The 20,264-nt window shown below is 39.7% G+C and overlaps 2 protein-coding genes across 2 annotated transcripts; both read left to right on the top strand.

Moving 5' to 3' along the window:
• Window positions 1–610: 610 nt before the first annotated feature.
• LOC133003791 (prostaglandin G/H synthase 1-like) lies at window positions 611–12,167 on the top strand. Its single transcript, XM_061073641.1, has 11 exons — window positions 611–674; window positions 2,641–2,724; window positions 4,420–4,536; window positions 5,466–5,606; window positions 5,686–5,829; window positions 6,339–6,520; window positions 7,350–7,433; window positions 7,727–7,973; window positions 8,932–9,218; window positions 9,969–10,116; window positions 11,568–12,167. Exons 1-11 carry the CDS (start codon window positions 611–613, stop codon window positions 11,909–11,911), a joined length of 1,842 nt encoding a protein of 613 aa, XP_060929624.1. The 3' UTR covers window positions 11,912–12,167.
• A 3,971-nt stretch (window positions 12,168–16,138) lies between these two features.
• On the top strand, window positions 16,139–19,861 carry pdcl (phosducin-like). Its single transcript, XM_061069446.1, has 4 exons — window positions 16,139–16,224; window positions 17,587–17,774; window positions 18,078–18,259; window positions 18,453–19,861. The coding sequence occupies exons 2-4, from the start codon at window positions 17,600–17,602 to the stop codon at window positions 19,014–19,016; spliced, it is 921 nt and encodes a 306-aa protein (XP_060925429.1). The 5' UTR covers window positions 16,139–16,224; window positions 17,587–17,599; the 3' UTR covers window positions 19,017–19,861.
• The last annotated feature ends 403 nt before the right edge of the window (window positions 19,862–20,264 follow it).

Raw genomic sequence — 20,264 nt, 5'->3', positions numbered from 1 at the left:
CTTAAGAAAGGCGTTTAGACAATGTCATGCCGTAATGAGGCCTGATCACATGCCACACAATGCATTTCACACAACCATAAATGTAGGTGCACTAAATGACCAAAGGTAATTGACTTTATCTTATCTTTTGTTGTGCATATTAAGCAATGACTTACTTTTTTTTACCTCCAATGTTAGTGGAGAAATATTTGTAATATAACATCTTTAAAATCCAAATTATTGTGGAGTTCCGAACACAGATTTTGCATCAAACCGCAACTTATCTCTTTCACAGTCTGGAGATAGTTTTAACAACTCTTTGAGGCACGTGCATCCACGACACTGTCGCGTGTATTCACTGGATTTTAGTTGGATTCATTTGCCCCAACTTGTAACATGAAATGCAGATACTCTTACAGGGCTGTGTTCTATCTCACTTAGTAAAAGTGCAGCTGGTATAAATTGAATCTAGCTTTAATGGCAGCGTGCAGCTTCCAAACATCCTCAACAACAAAACAAGTCTAAATATTTATCAGGGGCCAAACAATGCGGAGCTTTCTTAGATGATGAGTGGAGGGAAGTCTGTTTACAAATGACTCAAACTTTAAAAGGTTAAGCTTGCAGCTGGAACATGTCAGAGGAGTCGGCCACAGTGAAGAAAAGCAGCAGAGAAATGGCGGTGGAAAAGTTTGGGAGTTGGAGTTATATATCGAATTACCGATTTCCGGCTAAGTTATTAAATCCTGGTTTTTCGGAATTCAACATGTTTTCCAGGAAGTTTTCTCATGTCATGTATTCCTTGGTGTCTTCCAGTGAAACTCATCTGTTGGAAGATCTGTTTGAGTCAGGCATGATTTGCACCTTCACACTTCGGTGGAGGAGCGCGGTTCCAGTCACAGAAAACATTCCTCTTGGTTGTGCTGCAGGGTTTCTCCCCCTACGCTGCCAAAATACTCTGTGGATATGATTCTGTAGCTTTACGATGTTCCAGCTCTAATACAGCTTATCTGTTTATTTTCTACAGTGTTGGTGAGGTTGCCATGGACAGTGCTTAAATAGAAATATTACAAAAAAGAAAAAAAGTGAGGACTGGATTTGGCTTTTTAGGATATATAGTTTTGATTCCAGTTTAGTGCACACCTGCACATGGAGTAACTCATTTTTGGATTTTACATTGTGGATATTGAGGCTTAATTTTAAAGGGAAAATTATGAAAAAGGAATCAGATATCTTTGACCTTGTTTCCTGGTGTGACCATAACTAAATAAATGTGGGAGAATCTTGTTATAGTGATACAAATGTACAAATATTGGCAAGAAAATTGTGATTTCTTAAGCAAAACTTATAATGTATAAAGAGAAAATATATACAAAATGGGCACAGATGTGTTTTACATGATTTACAAGTGACAAATAAGAGTTACACTTGTCAACAATAATTTGTGTGAAACTTTGGGTACTCACAAATGCATGTTGAAATCCATATTCAAATACCAAGCAATTTGTGCACATGTAAAACAGTTTTACAAATCGAACATGCACAAAAATACAGATTTTCAACTTTGAAGATATTGCAAATGTACACAGCTTCCTGTGTGCAAATGTCAAAGGATATTTGCAATATTTGATCAAAAGTATACAACTTTTACATTATTAAAGTTTACACAGTGTAATGTCTCTTAGACTAAAGTCCAGCGTTGGAGTTGATATTTCTGTTGATATCTGTTACATCCACACAGCCCTAGGAGAGACAGAGAGACAGACAGATAGATAGACAGATAGATAGATAGATAGATAGATAGATAGATAGATAGATAGATAGATAGATAGATAGATAGATAGATAGATAGATAGATAGATAGATAGATAGATAGATAGATAGATAGATAGATAGATAGATAGACAGACAGACAGACAGACAGACAGACAGACAGACAGACAGACAGACAGACAGACAGACAGACAGACAGACAGACAGATAGATAGATAGATAGATAGATAGATAGATAGATAGATAGATAGATAGATAGATAGATAGATAGATAGATAGATAGATAGATAGATAGATAGATAGATAGATAGATAGATAGATAGATAGATAGATAGATAGATAGATAGATAGATAGATAGATAGATAGACTAAAACATTAGAACATCCAACTATAAAGGCAAGAAAATCAGCAGTGCACAGACTTCAGTAATGACTTTACACCGATAGGGGGCGAAACAGAGGCGGGGATTTGGGTGAAGTCACCGTCCCACTTTCTCTCCACTGAGGGTGTGTGGATGTGTTTGTGTCTGTATGTGAGGGCAGGTGAAGGCGCAGTGCGACGGAGCTGCAGCACCCAGAGGCAGCAGACTTTTCCCCTGTTGGGTCTGTTTCTCTCACACTGACCCTCTAACAACATCTGGATCTCCTCCTCTACAGCTGTGGACCTGTCTGCATCTCTCTCCTCCGGATTATCCCACTTTATCTCCAGTTTTTAAGGAGTTGGGAATGATATTCTCCTAAACTGCGGCTTCTGTAATGAGATGTGAGTAAAAGCCTGGCTGCTGCTCCTTTACTCTATACATATATATGTGAGTGTGTGTGTGTGTGTGTGTGTGTACCTCTCTGCTCCCCTGAAACACTTGAACTGACTCCAAACTTTCCCCTCTGAAGCGTCTGTCCTAGGATCAGTTTGTGCCCTGCTCCTGCTGCTGAGGGAGCCTGCATGCCTGGGAGATGAGGTTACCTCCAGCACAGGTAGGTGAGAGGCCAGCAGGCCGGACCCCCCACTGTTGTACCTGCGTTGTGATAACATCACGAATGCTGTAGTCTGGTCATTAAGTGGCTCTTACAGCTGCCAGAGGTCTTAGGGAAGGGAAACATGTGCAGGAATCAGTGTGCGTGCACGCCCAGGTTTTCATGAGGTTTACTCAGGTCTTCCTCTGAGGACACTGGATTTAAGCTGCCCACCAAGCTATTAGACATTCCTGTAATCACAGACAGGTCCTGACAGGCCTGGAAACAATGACATGACTTCATCGGCAAGGGGGAGATACTACTGAAACGATTATGTATATGAAGTCATATTTAACACACTATTTAACTGATCATGATGAGGAGAAACATCACCGCAGAGCCTCATTTTGTAGTTTTCAGTGCATATTGGCTTGGTTCACGTCTTCTTGCATCTTGATGAGGCACTGCAGAAAAGATAATGTATATGAAATCATGTTTAACATCCTTTTTATCTTCTAAAACAGATCATAAAACTGAAAAAATATAATTTTAGGGCCTAATTTTGTATTTGTTAATGCATATTAGCTTGTCTCAGTCCTTATTGTCTCTTGAGGAGGCACGACAGAAATTGATCTCGTCCCTGCATTGAAAGACAAGATTTCAATATCCCACACCAGCTTTCTCCTTGAGTGCACATGTGTTTCTTGTAATGGAGACCCTGAACCGACTTTTCCGGCCCGACCTGTGGAGACATCCAGCCTGACCTGTGCAGTCACACCCCCCCACCCCCTGCCCGTGTCACACCTCCTAGCTACATACTCTTCTGCCCTCAGGCCATAGACATCGCACACACTCGTGAAAAATAACCTAGTCATTTCTTCTTATTTTTTTACATTTTGCATCTGATTTCTGCTTTTACGAGCTCCAGGTCCTCTGGTTTCTCACGGTGATATTGAGTCATTTTTCCAGTAAAGGCCCATCACCGGAGGATTTACGTTCCAGGCTTTTGAGACAAACTTTTCTCGTCAACTGTCGACTCACAGACGGTGACTAATCCATCTGAATCTGAAACAATAACTCCAGTACCTTCAACTGACCCGTTGAAATCAGATAGTATCAGTGTGGGGTTCTCGAGTGTGCTGCTGGTATAGACAGAAAGGCCTGGGGGCTGTGTACAGACATGTTTCGTGTTTTGTTTTACCATCTAGAGTGTTTATAAATTCACTGCTGCAAAGCTTCTCATTGCTCATTTTTTCTACAAGCAGTTATCAGTGAACTTCTCCCTGAGCTGTTAATCTAAGGATCGAGGAATGTCTGATACAAACAGTCGTAACTCTCTCGAGGACCATTTAGAGAAATCGTTTGAGAATATGTGGCAATAAACTCAACTCAACATCCCACAAAACTCCTTTCATGTACCATGATATTTTAAAATCCTTTTTTTATTAGTATTTTTTTAATAAGTTCTGACAGTATTTCCCACAAAATTCCTGAAAAACTGAGAGGAAGAAGTGCACGTGGGGAATACAAATGGAATAACCTCACGGGCAGATGTTGTTAAAAGAAAGTCCTCAAGGCTTTATCCGAGAAGAAGTGGTGATCTAATCCCAGACAGATGTTAAGGTGGGCGGATAAACTACTGTCCAAGCCACAGTTATATTTTATGTCTCTTTTCCACTTTCTCTCACGGTGTCTTCCCTTTCTTGTTTTCCGCAGTGAACCCGTGCTGCTATTTCCCTTGCCAGAACTGGGGTGTGTGTGTCAGGTATGCTGAGGACAAGTACGAGTGTGACTGCACCCGCACCGGCTTCCAAGGAGAAAACTGCACCGTCCGTGAGTGAGAGCAGCTTTTGGGGGAATTTGAAATATCCTCTCATTCCTTTGTGTGCGAGCTGGAAGGGGTCGGGGTCGGTGTGGTCGGCCAATGAAAGGGCTTTCATTTTTGTTGTTGTTAAAACAGGAAATAGTGCAACAGTGCCCGGCTCCCCAGAGTCGGGGCTCCTTGTCTAGACCCAAATATTTGGAGGAAAATTGGAGAAAAAACAGGAGCCACAGCCAGAAAGAGAGCAGCTGGAGGAGAGCTGCTGGTGCTAATCCTGCCGCTCCACTGCTCCTCAACAAGGAGCGCTCACACACAGGAGACATTAATCACATGTGAAAGTTATGCAGTTGCGTCACATTCACTGGGCATAAGGATAATAAACCATTTCGTTGATTGTGCAAGATAGAGGGAGAGAGAAGCAACGTCAAACAGGATAAGGGAAATGGGAATGGAGTATAAGTGGATGGTGATGGATTGATATTTAATCTCTTCTAGTGATAGTCTTATGTTGTTTACTTTCTTGTGGTCAAATTGAGATATTTGTTGCTTCGAAAGCGAAATGAGTCAGCAAATAATTATTATATTATTATATACCCAGTAGAGTGCATACCTCCGCCAAGACCCAACCAGACTCTTAATTAAATTCACTAGATTTTTTATATATTTGGATCTGCACCAAATTCCTCACAGTCATAAATATCAGTCCCCTAAACATGCCTGATGCCTGGTCCCTTAATAGACCCTTTTCACAGCAGACATTTTTTTCACTAAGGCTCTATCTAAATAGGGCAGAACCTTAATGAATGGGATTATGCATGGTGTTAACCTACTATAACATGTCAAAATGGCCTGACTTTGTCAATGTCCAGTATAAATTCACAGATGCTCAGCGATTTCTTATATTACAAAGACTGTTTTTTCCCGTGTCTTTTCCCTGCAGCCGAGTTTTGGACCAGAGTGCGTCTGTTCATCAAGCCCAGCCCAGATGTGATGCATTATATTCTCACCCATTTCCATTGGCTCTGGGACATCATCAATAACACCTTCCTGCGGGAGGTCCTTATGCGGCTGGTCCTCACAGGTTGGGATTCACTAAAAGAAAGTCATTCTCACAAATTCAAATTCATCCGATGAGCTCATTTATTTTTTTGTATGAACAGTCAGGGCCAACTTAATACCCAGCCCTCCAACCTACAACTCAAAGTACGGCTACCTCAACTGGGAATCCTACTATAACGTGAGCTACTACACTCGGCTGCTGCCCCCTGTACCAGAGGATTGTCCTACACCTATGGGGGTCAAAGGTTAGCCACTCAATTGAATTAAAATGTATTATGAACGTACGAGCATTTATGCAACGCCACTTACAAATATGCTTATATCATGACCAAAGACTGTATTAAGTGTATTTAAAGATGGATGAAGTGACTGCTCCTTAAAATTTAACCCAAAGCGTCTAGATCACTATTTGGTGGCTGCCTGCTCCATGTTAGTCAATGGGACATGAACTCAACTCAATTTGAATATTATTTTCTCAACGTATCTGCCATTTTAGGTAGGTTTTATTGCACTGACGTTTCTTCAAGTGTTCATTTTTCATGATAAGTTTTATTTTCATGTGTTGATATGATATAAAAACAAGGTGAAACGTCATGATTACGGTGCATGCAGATTATTGACCTTGAATGGTTCAGAAGTGCAGTGGGATGTGTTCACTTTGTCAGCACTGTTTACACAAACAGACTGTCTCAGTGTTATGACTAGAGGTGTGATGTCTGTGTGCTGTGTGTGACGTTGTGCTGTCTCTCCTCAGGCAAGGCTTTGCTGCCTGACCCTGAGCTGCTTGTGGAGAAGCTGCTGAAGAGAAGGACGTTCAGACCCGACCCCCAGGGCTCCAACCTCATGTTCGCTTTCTTCGCACAGCACTTCACCCACCAGTTCTTTAAGACCTACAACCGCATGGGCCTGGGCTTCACTAAGGCTCTCGCGCATGGGGTTAGTCCACTTACAGCTTTTATCCTACTAAATAATAATTAAATTTACTTGATTAGCACTCATCTTAATGGGGAGAAGGTAGTCAAAAGAAATTAAATAATAAAACAAAAGGGACATGATACTGTTATGATTAGATAAAAACATAAAATAACAAAGTTTTTTTTTTATCTTCGGACTGAGGGGAAGCATGTAAGTTGTAAACATCAGTGGGCTGAGAATTGATTCTTGGAGCTCACCACAATTGGACTGACCACAACGGAACACAAATCTGCTAACACAACGAGAGGAGGCTCTTCTTGAGAGATACAAATGTGAAAGCTTTGAAGCAATCTGAAGGAAGTACAAGTCATTTGCTCTCTAGTTTAAAGTTAAATGTGTGTGTCTTACAACTGGAAACAGATGTCTGGCTCAATCCAAACATCAAAAAACCACCTCTGGGATCCTCTAAAGTCCATAAATTAACACTTGATATCAAATGTGTTATAGTAAGAACCAGTTATTCTGTTTTTTTTTTATCTGATTTAACAAACAAGCTGTTACATGATAATTTATTAACTTTATAGGTGCTGGTAGGAAGATGTTGTGACAGAATAGCTCCTCTGTTTTCAGTTGTCGAGTTTGTGCAAAGCAACATTACCGGCTGCTGGTGTTAGATTCATATTTATTATGTTTTATAGTTTTAACAGTTTGAGCGAAAGTGGAAAAAGCCTCACATAATTTTACACCTATGTTTGTCTTTGTAGTGTATTTATGCATTTAATGTAAATTTTTTATGAAATAAATTGTAGTTTTTAATTTGATTTTTTTTTTTTTTTTTCATGTGGTACAGGTGGATGCAGGGCACATTTACGGAGACAATCTGGATCGTCAGCTGAAGCTCAGGCTTCATAAAGATGGAAAGCTCAAGTATCAGGTGAAGGAGAAAACATATTCACAGACTTATTTAAATACGTTGAGCATAAAATTCGCTCTTCAGTTGAAAATGTATTATGCTTGGTTTAAGTTTCGTTAATAACAAACAACCTGTTCACACAATATACACAAATGAATGCCCTGTGCAGCACCTGCCAAATATGATTAATGTAAATGTGTTGACTTTTTAAATGTCATGTTCTAGGAATATAATCTCAGATGAAGGGGAAAGAATATTTTGCAGTGAGTTGTTTTTTTTTATAACTCATTAACATTTCTATTTTCCCCCATTAGTTAATTGACGGCGAGCTATACCCTCCTACTGTAGCTGATGCACCAGTGAGGATGAACTACCCCCCCGGGGTCCCCCCTGAGCATCAGATAGCAATTGGTCAGGAAGTGTATGGACTCCTCCCTGGTTTGGGAATGTTCGCCACACTGTGGCTGAGAGAACATAACCGAGTCTGTGAAATCCTGAAGGCGGAACATCCCACCTGGGATGACGAGCAGCTGTTCCAGACCTCACGTCTCATCATCATCGGTGAGCCGGGCAGAATCTTAAAGGAATAGTTTGACATTTCGGGTAAAACTGTGTGTTGATTTGTTTTCTTGCTGAGATACATAAGCTCAGTGATACCACCCTCACATCTGCAGGCTAAATTTAACGCTACCACAAGCAGCTGATTAGTTTAGCTTAGCTGCCCAATGATAATATAGGCTGCCACCTCTATAGCTCACTTATTAACAAGTTATATCTGATTAATTGTTGATGTGGTTATAGGGGGGTTATGTTGATCTGTTCTGTTGTATGAAAAAAGTAGTGTATGCTCCAGCTAGTCGATATTTCATAATACATGTTAAGACTAAAATGTCACTGAGAACATACTTTATTTGTGACCAAATGGCACACATTTCAGCATATAATATACAAACAGTATATAACAGTATTATAATACTAATAATAGTTTTTATATTTGGTAAAGGCACAGGCGCAGTCATTTCCCAGACTATGGTTGGTTGCTCATAGTGATGCCAAGACTCCATGAAGTCTCTGCACTCAGCCAAGAGATAACACCTCATAAAACCCACTTATTGTCGGCTCTGTACTGTGTAATGTAACGTGTTCATGCATGAGCCTTTGAGGTGCCAGAGCCAGATGATGGAACCTATTTCCCCTTTTTCAGTCTTTATGAAAAAATAACTGACAGACATTTTTTTTATTTCATCTGAAGCTCGGCTAGCAAAATGTTTATTCCCCAAAATGTCAAGCTATTCTAACAACGTATTGTTGAAGTTTTTAAGTTTTTATCTTGTTTTCTTTGTGCGTGTTCACTTGATTTCTTCAATAGCAGTGTATGTTAGCACATCCCAACATTAGCCCATTCAAGGATGATCCCAAACCCAAACTTTGTTGCAGTTTGAACCAGTCCAGTTGTGACTCAGTATCAGGTTGGTGGGTTTTCCTCATCCCTTTGCCCCCTCCCACTTGTCATCCTCAGGTGAGACCATCAAAATCGTGATAGAGGAGTACGTGCAGCACCTCAGTGGATACCTGCTGAAGCTGAAGTTCGATCCCACCATGCTGTTTAGCTCCCAGTTTCAGTACAGCAACCGCATTGCTCTGGAGTTCAGCCAGCTCTACCACTGGCACCCCTTGATGCCCGACAGCTTCTTCATTAATGGAGACGAGCTGTTGTATCCACAGTTCCTCTTCAACACGTCTGTCCTCACACACTACGGCGTCGAGAAGCTGGTGGATTCTTTCTCTCGGCAGGTTGCCGGACAGGTAACAAACCACAACCATTTAAACTAATATACAAAGAGAAATACTGTATAATGCTATAACTAAGTGCTATAACTCATGGAATATGCAGTATTGCATCACACGTTTTTTTGACACTAATGATTACTCGTCCTGTTTACTATTTGGATTTGGTTCACATAAGTACTTGGCATGATTGCAAATTACTATGTTTGTGTTTTTAAGTGAGGTTGGTGGAAATTGTCACACTGTAATCATGCTGATGTTGGACTGAACTCAGAGAAACAGAATATAATGATTTATTTTTCTTTTCTTTGTGCCGTATACTGAAATTTATATATAAGGTGTAAATAATTTATATTTAATAATTATAGTCCTCACGTAGATTAATACATTTGCAAGCCTACAGGAGCTCATACAGTTTTTTAACTCGATCTCCAGACAGATCAATACACATCAACACAAGCTGCATGGAAGTAAAAAACAGTGAATATCTTTAGAATTAATTAATTGTGCTAACCATCATTTGGATTAAACATTTTTTAATTAAAAAACATCATGACGGTTCAGTTTGTGTGTGTGAAGGAAAAGCGTTAGTTTGTACATGAAGATTCTGTACAAACGTCTTTCAGTGGAAAACATGTAAAAAAATCCAGAAAAAAGTATGTTTAAGGATGTGATTGGTGAGTATTTAATGTTTCTTTTATCTTCGTCTGCCAGATTTTGAAACCTCCATTCATATTGTATTTTGTATGATGTCCTTTTATCCTACAGATCGGCGGCGGCCATAACATCAATGCTGTGGTGACCAGAGTGGCAGTGGGAGCCATAAAGGAGTCCCGCCAACTCCGCATTCAGTCCTTCAACGAGTACAGGAAGCGTTTCAACCTGAAACCGTACACGTCCTTCAGACAATTCAATGGTGAGAAAAAACTGTTCCGTGTCCAAACCACACAGAGCCAAGAGCCTGAGATTTACGACTTGAAAGAGTCCATGAGAACAGTTAAACAAGTACTTTCTTGAAATAAATGGCATCCACTCAAGTACTTGTTATGTTCTTAAGAATATTACTTATTGTAATTGTATGTTTTCTTACAACCACTTCTTTGTGAGGGGAAACCACGGAAGACATTTTTAACCTGGTTCTCGGTTGTTGATGTATTCTGCATTGCTTCACATACACTGCACGGTATGCACGTGGATAATTCGCTGTATTTCATGTTGTATTTTGGCTTTAATCAGGTCCCTGTTTGCAGATTAGACATGGACCAAATTAAAAAGTCAGAATATCCAACATATGAAATCACTTCTCATTAATGACGATTTCTGTCATTTTTGAAAGTTCTAATCCCACTGGTGTTTGGTTTTGTGCTGACACCACAATTACTTCTTCGCAGTCTCCGGCACTATCTTGACGTCAAAAGTGCAAGATGGTGGCAGCCTATTCATGATATTTTGGCTTCATTTTTCTACAATGCAAAGCAGTGGAGACAGGTCGTCCATCTTTATATATAGTCTGTGGTCCTCATTGACAATGCTGTCATGATCTCTAGCAATCGTATGTTTACCACGTTCACAATATCGACTTTAACATGCTACATTGGCTAATTTGCACTGAACAAAAAGTTCAGCTCTGGCTGATGGGAGTTTCTATGGTACATAAACAAGGAAAATTGAGGCATCATGGAAGTTGCTGCGGAGGAAAATGCCACTGACCAGTGTCTAAGGTTGTGGAAAACCCCTGACTAGGTGTCTCACTGCTGTGACCTTGGCAAACAGGGAGTTCGCTACAGCAGACAGACACAGCAGATTGACACAGAGGCGGATTTCATGTCTTTTTTCATATTACGTTTTATGAAGCACCTTTTTTGTATTATTTCTGGCTTGTCTTTTTTTTCATATTGTCTTGTGAAACGCCCCTTTATATAAGTCCTGGCTTTTTTGAACTTGCGGCCAGTTATTCCATTTTGAGCACCCGTGCTTGTTGTGTGAACTCTGCAGAGCTTATTATTATAAAGACTCAAAAGCACAGTCTGAGAATTTCATTATTTCAAATCTCAAGATGAATTTCCATCAGATTGCTGTGATTAATCCAGAGGTGGGGACATCAATGTGTGTTTCGTGATTCCAATTCACTTGTTAAAATAATTAAGTGACACCTCATGGTGCCACTAATGATCAACTGGTCCTCATGCACCAAAGACCATTTTATCTGTCCGATAGTTGTTCAAGTTCTTCAGAAAAAAATAAAAAAGGTCAACCTGGCGGATCAATGCTAGGCCATACTAGTCAGACAAAAAAATCTATGAATAAATACCTTCACTTATGTATATGCTAGCATTAACTGTTCTCTACTTGTGATTACCTTTGCAGATAATGAAGAGATAGCCAGTCTGCTTGAAGAATACTACGGGGACATCGATGCTCTCGAATTTTATCCCGGCTTGATGTTGGAGAGAACACGACAGAACAGCATATTTGGAGAGAGCATGGTGGAGATGGGTGCCCCCTTCTCCCTCAAGGGGCTTCTGGGAAACCCCTTATGTTCCCCAAATTACTGGAAGCCCAGCACCTTCGGAGGCAGCGTGGGCTTTGACATAGTGAACTCTGCCACGCTAAAGAAGCTGGTCTGCCTGAATACCAGGACGTGTCCTTATGTGGCATTTAGAGTTCCGACAGAGGAGAAAAGTGACAGTAAAGTATCTGATGAACTATGACAGACACCAGACGTAGAGCAAACATAAAGATAGAAGAGGCTGCTGCTAAAACACAAACAAGCTTTGGAGATGCTTTGCGTGGAGAACTTACAGTAATGCTTGTTTGATCAACACTGGAGAAACACAAGGGACACAGACACACATAGGCATTTGATTTGTGTTAGATGGTTAGTGTCTGAAAGCTGAAATACTATCATCACTATGTGTTCACACTGTCCATTCACATACATTTGTACCGTCTGTAAGTTTATTTGAAAGTGGCTTTTTTTTTATGCAATATGTACATTACCGGAAATAAAAACCATAGACACAAAGTGGGTTATTTTTTGTTTCACTTTCCATTCATCTGCACCTTCTCAAGATGTCAGTGTTTGATTTGGCCGGACACCAAATACTAATGGCAACAGAAGAGAGAGTCTCCCAAACACATATAAAACTGAAGCAATAGTTATCTCATAGCTAAAAATATTTATTTTAAGTAAACTTTGGTCACATTTGGGTTTATTTATGTTGGAAACCAGCCAGATAAAACAAACTGTTTAGTACTGGTATAATATATGGTACCATATATGTATAATTTTTACATAAAAACTGATTATTAGATTTTTACCAAATGGGAATAATATGTAGTTGAAGACTACAACTAGCGGTAGTGGTAGTAGAACAAGTATGTCTCATAATTATACTGCCATCAAGTTTTGAATCTTGGAACTGCATACTTCCAGCATCTTCTGTGTTTGTCTGCAAACCAGAGCCAGGTCCAAATAGCTGAGGCAGATCCAACAGGAGTGGCAGCAAGTAATAAAATTAAAATCCTATCAAGGATGAGCATTACAAGGACACGGGGAATTAAATGAAAAGTTTAGACAACATATGAAATTGCACTCATGGGCCTTTTCAGACCTACATTTAGTAGAATCAAAGCAAAATAGCGGTGAACACATGGAGCCCAGTAGATAAATTCGTACAAGGGAAGTTTGCCAGTTTTAAGCTATTTGTCTCAATCTTTCTCTAGTACACATTTAAAAACATCAAAAAAGGTTTTTAGTCAATACATTTCAAATCTCATGAAGATTGTTTATTACCAATTTTTCATTTATGGATGTGGTATTTACCAAGTGAAAATAATGTGACTGTTAATAAAAATATCAATCTTCAGATCAACCATAATAAAGAAAACATCACAAAACAAAATAAAAAATCTGCAATGATGGATGGTGAACAAGGTTTTCGCCAGTGGTAGGAAGTAACGAAGTAGAAATACTTTGTTACTGTACTAAAGTAGATTTTTCACATATCTGTAATTTACTTTTTACTTTTACTCGCTACATTTGAGCACAAATATCTGTACTTTATACTTCTTACATTCTCAAAACTGGCATGTTACTTGAGCAGCGAAGGTTGGCGGAACGTGCACCTTTACGCATGGCGAACCTCTCTCTCGCTCTCTCGCTCCTGCAGTCTTTATTATTAGGGCCTGAGCACTGACAGGCACTGACAGACGTGAGGCCCTATTGAAATTGTAAGGATTATTATTCAGGCAAATGAATTGGCGTTTTGAGGGCTTTAATTAGGTGACTTTACATGATTTTTTGAAGGTATTCCTTTTTGGATTCACATTTGTTTTCCCTTTCCTGTTTTGTGTCAACATCTGCAAATAAATACATAACTCGAAGCAGAAAGTGGTTAACTTGTCTTGAAGAAAATATTGGAAGTAGTTGGTTTAAACAAAAACTGTTGGCAAATAGACTATCATTGGTTGGCCGTGTCTATTTAGTCTTACACGTCCACGTAAACAAAACAAACAGATTTAAAACAAGTCAAGATGGAAAAACAAACAACACAACCAATTATATAAACAAACTCAAAAACAACTTTCAGCCAACACAACCAAAAACAAACACTGTGTCGTGGACGACTGCATATTCACGCACACAATTCAGGTTTTTCAATAGACCTTGCCAAATGGAACCCTGGGTAATCAGGCCCAGTTTTCCACTCACTATAATGCCAATATAATTTTTGCAAAGATATTTTATATCTATATATTGCCAATTCCAATCCTTAGTCGCCCTTTGTGCTGACTCAACACAACTTAGAAGCTGTTGAGTCTTTATATATGTATTGTACAAACTGGCTAATGTGTACAACTTCAAGCAGGGTTGTGTCTTCACTTTGCTGTCCCTACAGGCAAGATACCCTACAGGTGTATTGTCACCCTGCTGGAAACAATTGCAAACACAAACGCAGGCCCATTCAGTGAAGATAGTCTAATGATAAATAAACAGGCTTACATGTAGATGTGTGTACAAGCTGGCGGGCAGGTATACAGGCAGGTAAACTTCCAGGCAGTTACAAAATACAGCTAATAGACACAAAAGGTTAGTGTTGAAGTTTGTCAAGCAAGACACTGATAATTTATAAACTTCAAAATAAAGTCACCAAAATACTGTAACCAAATTTGCACCTTAAGATATTCAATTGGATGTATTTTGTAGATGTAATTTAGCATTCAAAAAAACATTGGTCTTCAATTATTTATTTCCTTGTTCAGTCTGAAATTTGGCAGCAAAACCGTCCAGTGTTTTTTCTTCTCTGTACTAGCACTGTCCAGGCTGTTATCAAAAGAGAAACTATCTTATTTTGTGTGCCTAGTTTCCCTTTGCTGAGTAATCATAAGGGGCATTGTGTATCACTCCTGCTACTGATGAAAGGTCCATGTTTAGCTATATTTACAGACTTTTTTAGTGGTTATACTTTGGTCTATTAGTGTTCTTAGGTAGACTCAAGAGCAACTTGTTTATTCTGTTGTGTTGATTCTTTGTTGTCTCTAGAAGTTCAGATGCACTAGCCCAAGACTATTTTAACCTCAGCATCTCGGGTTCAAAATTTGTAAAATTATACATTATATATATGTTGTTATAATTTTTCAGTCAGTTGAAATAAATCCTGAAGAGAACAATTTTGGGTTGTTTTGTGTGTGTATAGGCCTACTATAAAAAGCACTTAGCCCTTTTAATTTTGGTACTTGTACTTTTTCTTTTGATACTTCAACACCAGATAGTTTTGATACTTAAAGGGACTCTTACCTTTGTTGCATTTTTACACTTTTTTTGGATAAGGTTAAATTGGTATTATTAAGGTAATGACACTCTAAAATGCAAGACAGACCCACCAGGAGTAAAAACAAACAATTATTTCACTCTCATAATATTTAGTGAAAACTTCAACCAATAAAATTCTTCGGACCGAAGGACCTTATTGGCCGACAGACCTGTCTGTTTGCTGCATGGACATGCAGGTTTTCCGTCTGCTTCTTGTGGCGCAATAAATGGTGCAAATAACCATTGAACTGAAAAATATATATGTGAATGTAAATGTATATAACGCGGTGTTGATGACGCGGGCCCGAATGCGCCACAAGAAGCAGACGGAAAAACCTGCATGTCCATGCAGCAAACAGACAGGTCTGTCGGCCAATAAGGTCCTTCGGTCCGAAGAATTTTATTGGTTGAAGTTTTCACTAAATATTATGAGAGTGAAATAATTGTTTGTTTTTACTCCTGGTGGGTCTGTCTTGCATTTTAGAGTGTCATTACCTTATTAATACCAATTTAACCTTATCCAAAAAAAGTGTAAAAATGCAACAAAGGTAAGAGTCCCTTTAAGTGCATTTAATATACTAAGACTTTTACTCAAGTCCTTTTCTGACGAGTCACTTTCAAGTAAGAAATCTGTACTTTTACTCACGTATGGCTTTCAAGTACTTTATACACCACTGGTTTTCTCTGTATGTGAACAACTACAGATAAAAAAATGACAGATTATATCATGACAGAAGTATTTTGCTTTAAATCAAGTTCAACTCCTGTCATTTTATTAGGAAAAGACAAAAGGAAAAGAGACATTTGTATAAATATGCAAAATGTTCTGCGTCAATGGGACAGACCATATTTGCATGTTGCCTTTACGTTCCCTCTGTAAAGTCAATGTTTTTACTCATGCTACAATAAGACGAAGCTCAGGTGTGCTCATTTGAGGCTAAATATGTGCTGCTGTAACATATGACATGATTATATCGTCACTAGTTACTTAAGTGGATTTCAGTGGGGATCATGCCGAAGTTGCACCTCCGTGGACAAGCGTAGGCTGTCTTTGCATTTATGTGTCATATTTACGACAGCTCTGTGGGGCGTGAAGGCAGCACTGTCCAGGGAGAGTGGCTCGCGTCGGCTAAAGCTAGCATTAGCCCGAGCGAGTGAACGGTGGTAGCAGGTGATTTACTACCAGCATCGGTTGGCAATTCGATACAGGTAAGATCAAACAGCGAATATTCGACATCCATTTATTGCAGTGTGGAGTATCTTCACCGAGTCGTATTCAACTGTCGGCTCGCTAACCCGTAGCTGGAGTTAACGAAGCAGAGTTAGCTAGCTGTGTAGGCTAACGCTAGCTTAGCTCCCCTTCGCACTGCCGGTGTCTTACTCAATAAGATGATAATTGGATTGCTCTCTATCCTCTGCACAGTCGCGTTCAGATACGTGAGGGAACCACGGTGACAGGTAACACTTCTGCTAATGTTGAGTAGCTGTCTCATCAGGAACCATAGCAATTACTGTAGCTGCTAACTCCAGCTCCTCGTCTCCACTGTTTATGTGTTTGAGGATTTACATGCAAAGGTGGGGCATGTTTATTATTGTTCATTGTCACCAGATGTCAGTCAAACAAAACGAAGGCGCTGTGCACAGTTGTATGACATATCTGTTATGATAAAGCCTGATAGCTTTAAAAGTAAGAGTGATTGTGAAAGGGTGATTCTGCTTCCTCGTCTCTCCATCTGTGCATGTGACCTGGTTTATCCACGGCTCAGTGCCCTATTAAAGGCCCTTTATGCTCGAGGTTACACCGGCACGCTTAGGTCGAAGCTCTGCATAGTGTGAATGTCCTAGTTCTGAAATAAGCTCTTTCTGACCCATGACAACTTGGATGGCTGTCAGCTGGATTATTACGCTTCACTGATTCATGTGCTCTAGTCTGAATTGATGTGATATGACTGCTGGTAATCTGTAGAGAGTCTGCAACATAGTTAACATGGACTCAATTGTTAAGGCAAATGGTAGTTGTGTCTGTGTCAGGACTGCAACTATTGATTATTTACCATATCCAGCGTTCTATTATCAATGTCCATCATAACTTACTACAGCCCAAATTGATGTTCTTAACATCCTTGTTTTTGCGCCCAGCGTTCCAAACACATAAAATACTTAGTTTACTATCAAACATGGGGAAAAAATAAGTAATACATCCTCATATTTTAGGTATTGTTGCTTGATAAATAAACACAAATGATCAGTGGATTGCTGAACAGTTGCCAATCATTCTCTTTCAACTATCAACTACTTAATCTATTTTAGAATAGTCTGATTACACAAGAATTCTGAGTTTGCTTTGTTTCCAGGGTAAAATGCCTGAGATTAGTTCACATTATTAATTTTGCTCAATACTCACGCTTTCCTTTGCAGGTAGTTCAAAGATGGAGGGATTAGTTTTCAGTCATGTTGATAATTAGAATAAAAATTAACTTAATAATACCATTATATATGAAAGCAGTCACAATTGTTTCAGAGACTTTTATCACTGTCCTGTTACACACTTAAGTTAACTCTTTTACTTAGGTGAGCTGCTGCCATGACGACTCTGGACGATAAGATCCTTGGAGAGAAGCTGCAGTACTACTACAGCAGCAGTGAGGATGAGGGCAGTGACAACGAGGAAGAGGAAGGGTCGAAGAAGACCATCAGGGACGCTAACGTGGCTGAGCCAGAGATCGACTACAGCGCTGATGGAAGTGCTGTTAACACAGGTATCAGCTGTTACAAATACAGACCAGAGCTGAAACTAATGATTATTTTGTTGTTAGTTAAGTGCCCTTTAGTATTTAGAATTTTTTTTAAGGTTTTGTCCAATAAATATATGCAGGTTACAGTGATTTAAAACAGACAAAAAATACTATGCTTCATATAATATCTGAAATGTCAACAAAATCTATACTAATGCTATCATCAATTCTGATCATGCATTTATATGGAAATCATATTAATTTAGAATATGGTTCATGTTTACAGTAGTTAGTATGATGACAGTGACACCGGCTCTTCCTTCTCAGGACCGAAGGGCGTGATCAATGACTGGAGGAAATACAAGCAGCTGGAGGTGGAGCAGAAACAAGAGCAGAAGAAGGAGATGGAGAGACTGATCAAGAAACTGTCGCTGACCTGCCGCTCTGACCTTGACATGGAAAAGGACAGCGACAAACAGAAAGAGCTGCAGGAAAAAATTAAAGGCAAAGTAAGTAGGATGGGGAAGAGATAGAAACATGTAAAAAGAAATGCTTGTTGATAGTGTCAAGTTGTTACTTTTGGACCGAACCAGACTGGTTGCATTGTCCCAGATGTCTCTGTTAAACTCTTGCCAACAAGAATTTCTCATGAAATGTGAAACAATTATTTGAACTAATCTCTAATCTTTTTCTACTCTACAGATGACAATGCAGGAGTACAATATGCTCCAGGAAGGTGAAGATGATGAAGATTTCCTCCAGCATTACCGTATGCAGCGCATTGAAGAGATGCGGCGCCAGCTCTGCCGTGGTAAACGCTTCGAGCAGGTCCAGGAGCTCGTCTGCGGCGAGGACTTCCTGGAAGCTTTAGACGAAGAGGATAAAAGCACGCTGGTCATGATCCACATCTACGAGCCGGAGGTCCCGGGCTGTGAGGCCATGAGGGGCAGCCTGATGTGTCTGGCTCAGGAATACCCACTGGTGAAGTTCTGCAGCGTCCGCAGCTCGGCCATCAGCACCAGCGCACTGTTCAGAGACAGCGCTCTGCCCGCTCTGCTTGTATACAAAGGAGGAGACCTGATCGGCAACTTTGTGCGGCTCACAGACCAGCTCGGGGAAGATTTCTTTGCTGTGGACGTGGAGGCCCTGTTGCAGGAGTACGGCCTGCTGCCTGACAAGCCCCAGGTGGTCGCCAAGACGGTTCGCAATGGAGCCATCATACAGACCATTGGGAGTGATGAGGACTCTGACCTTGATATAGACTAGAGCCACGCTATCTTAAATATGTTGTATGCTTGGGAATAGTGTACCTGCAGTCTGCATGGACAATACGTCATTCATACATATTTATGCAAACCCCATGTGATAAGGGACTGAGCCAGATTTGTCATTTACTCTTCACACAGCAACATCCTAGAAACACTGAAGCAGAGTGAAGAGTAAATGCACAGAAATCATGGTCGTGTGGGCGTTAATCATTCCATGGTAAATATGATATCTATTTAATGATAGTAACAATAGCCATTATTATTATCAAGGACCTGTTGTTAAGCACGGTGTGAATGCTGCATATGTAGGTTAAATATTTTGTTTGAGCTCTGACTGTCAACTATTTATTTGTTGTGTTAAGGAACCTGTGTGTAGGATCTAGTGGCCTCTAGTGGAGGGGTTCCAGATTGCAACCACCTGAGTACACCTCTAATCCCCCCTTCAAAACGCTTGAGCCAGTGTTTGACTTGTCCTCTCTGGGCTACTGTAGAATGTGGTGGTACAACACAAGAGGACTCTCTCTTTATGTGGACATATTCTTAGTTTCAAGTGATCTTGCACAAGAAAAAACCTTATAATTTATTCTTAGATCCCCCTAAATTCTTTCACACTGGTCCTTTAAAACACACTTCCCTGTTTTTGATCCATGTGCATCCACTTTGTATCATCTGTGTCACTCTGTCGAATATGAAACATTCAACAATCCTCTGACTTTAAGTTCATTTTATAACTTTTATATGTGCTGTAACATTTCAAATACTAAGAATAATAAAGTGTAAAGTCTTTGGACTCAGTGACTGTTGCATCTTCATTATCAGAGTTGTGAAATAATGCTTGAATAATAAAACTAAAGCAACTGCAATCAATGTGTCATGTGAAAGGTCAGAGCACCATTTCTTCCTGATGGTGTTTCAACACAACTGTCAATTTTCAGCATGTGTCTGCGTAAATATCCATAATTTACTGTTCTCTTGCACATCCACTATACAAACTTCATGATTTGAGATTATTGTCATAGCTTCTCCTGCTGCCCCCATGTGGCCAAACAATTATATCCACAATGAGTGGTCAGTTAATTCAACAACATATGAGCGAACAAAAAAAGTAACACACTGAACTGCCTGAGTTTACCATTTATTGTATTCACAGATCAGTTCAAACCAATATCTACATTTTTAAAGCATTGATTCTCTTTGCTTATTGATTCCTAAAAAAATATACACTTTTTCTCAACATATATATATA

The sequence above is a fragment of the Limanda limanda genome, chromosome 1 (genome assembly GCF_963576545.1).
Source record: "Limanda limanda chromosome 1, fLimLim1.1, whole genome shotgun sequence".
In the NCBI taxonomy this organism is placed as follows: domain Eukaryota; kingdom Metazoa; phylum Chordata; class Actinopteri; order Pleuronectiformes; family Pleuronectidae; genus Limanda; species Limanda limanda.
The sequence above is the reverse complement of the archived record's forward strand: the minus strand, read 5'-3'. Positions and strand labels throughout refer to the sequence as shown.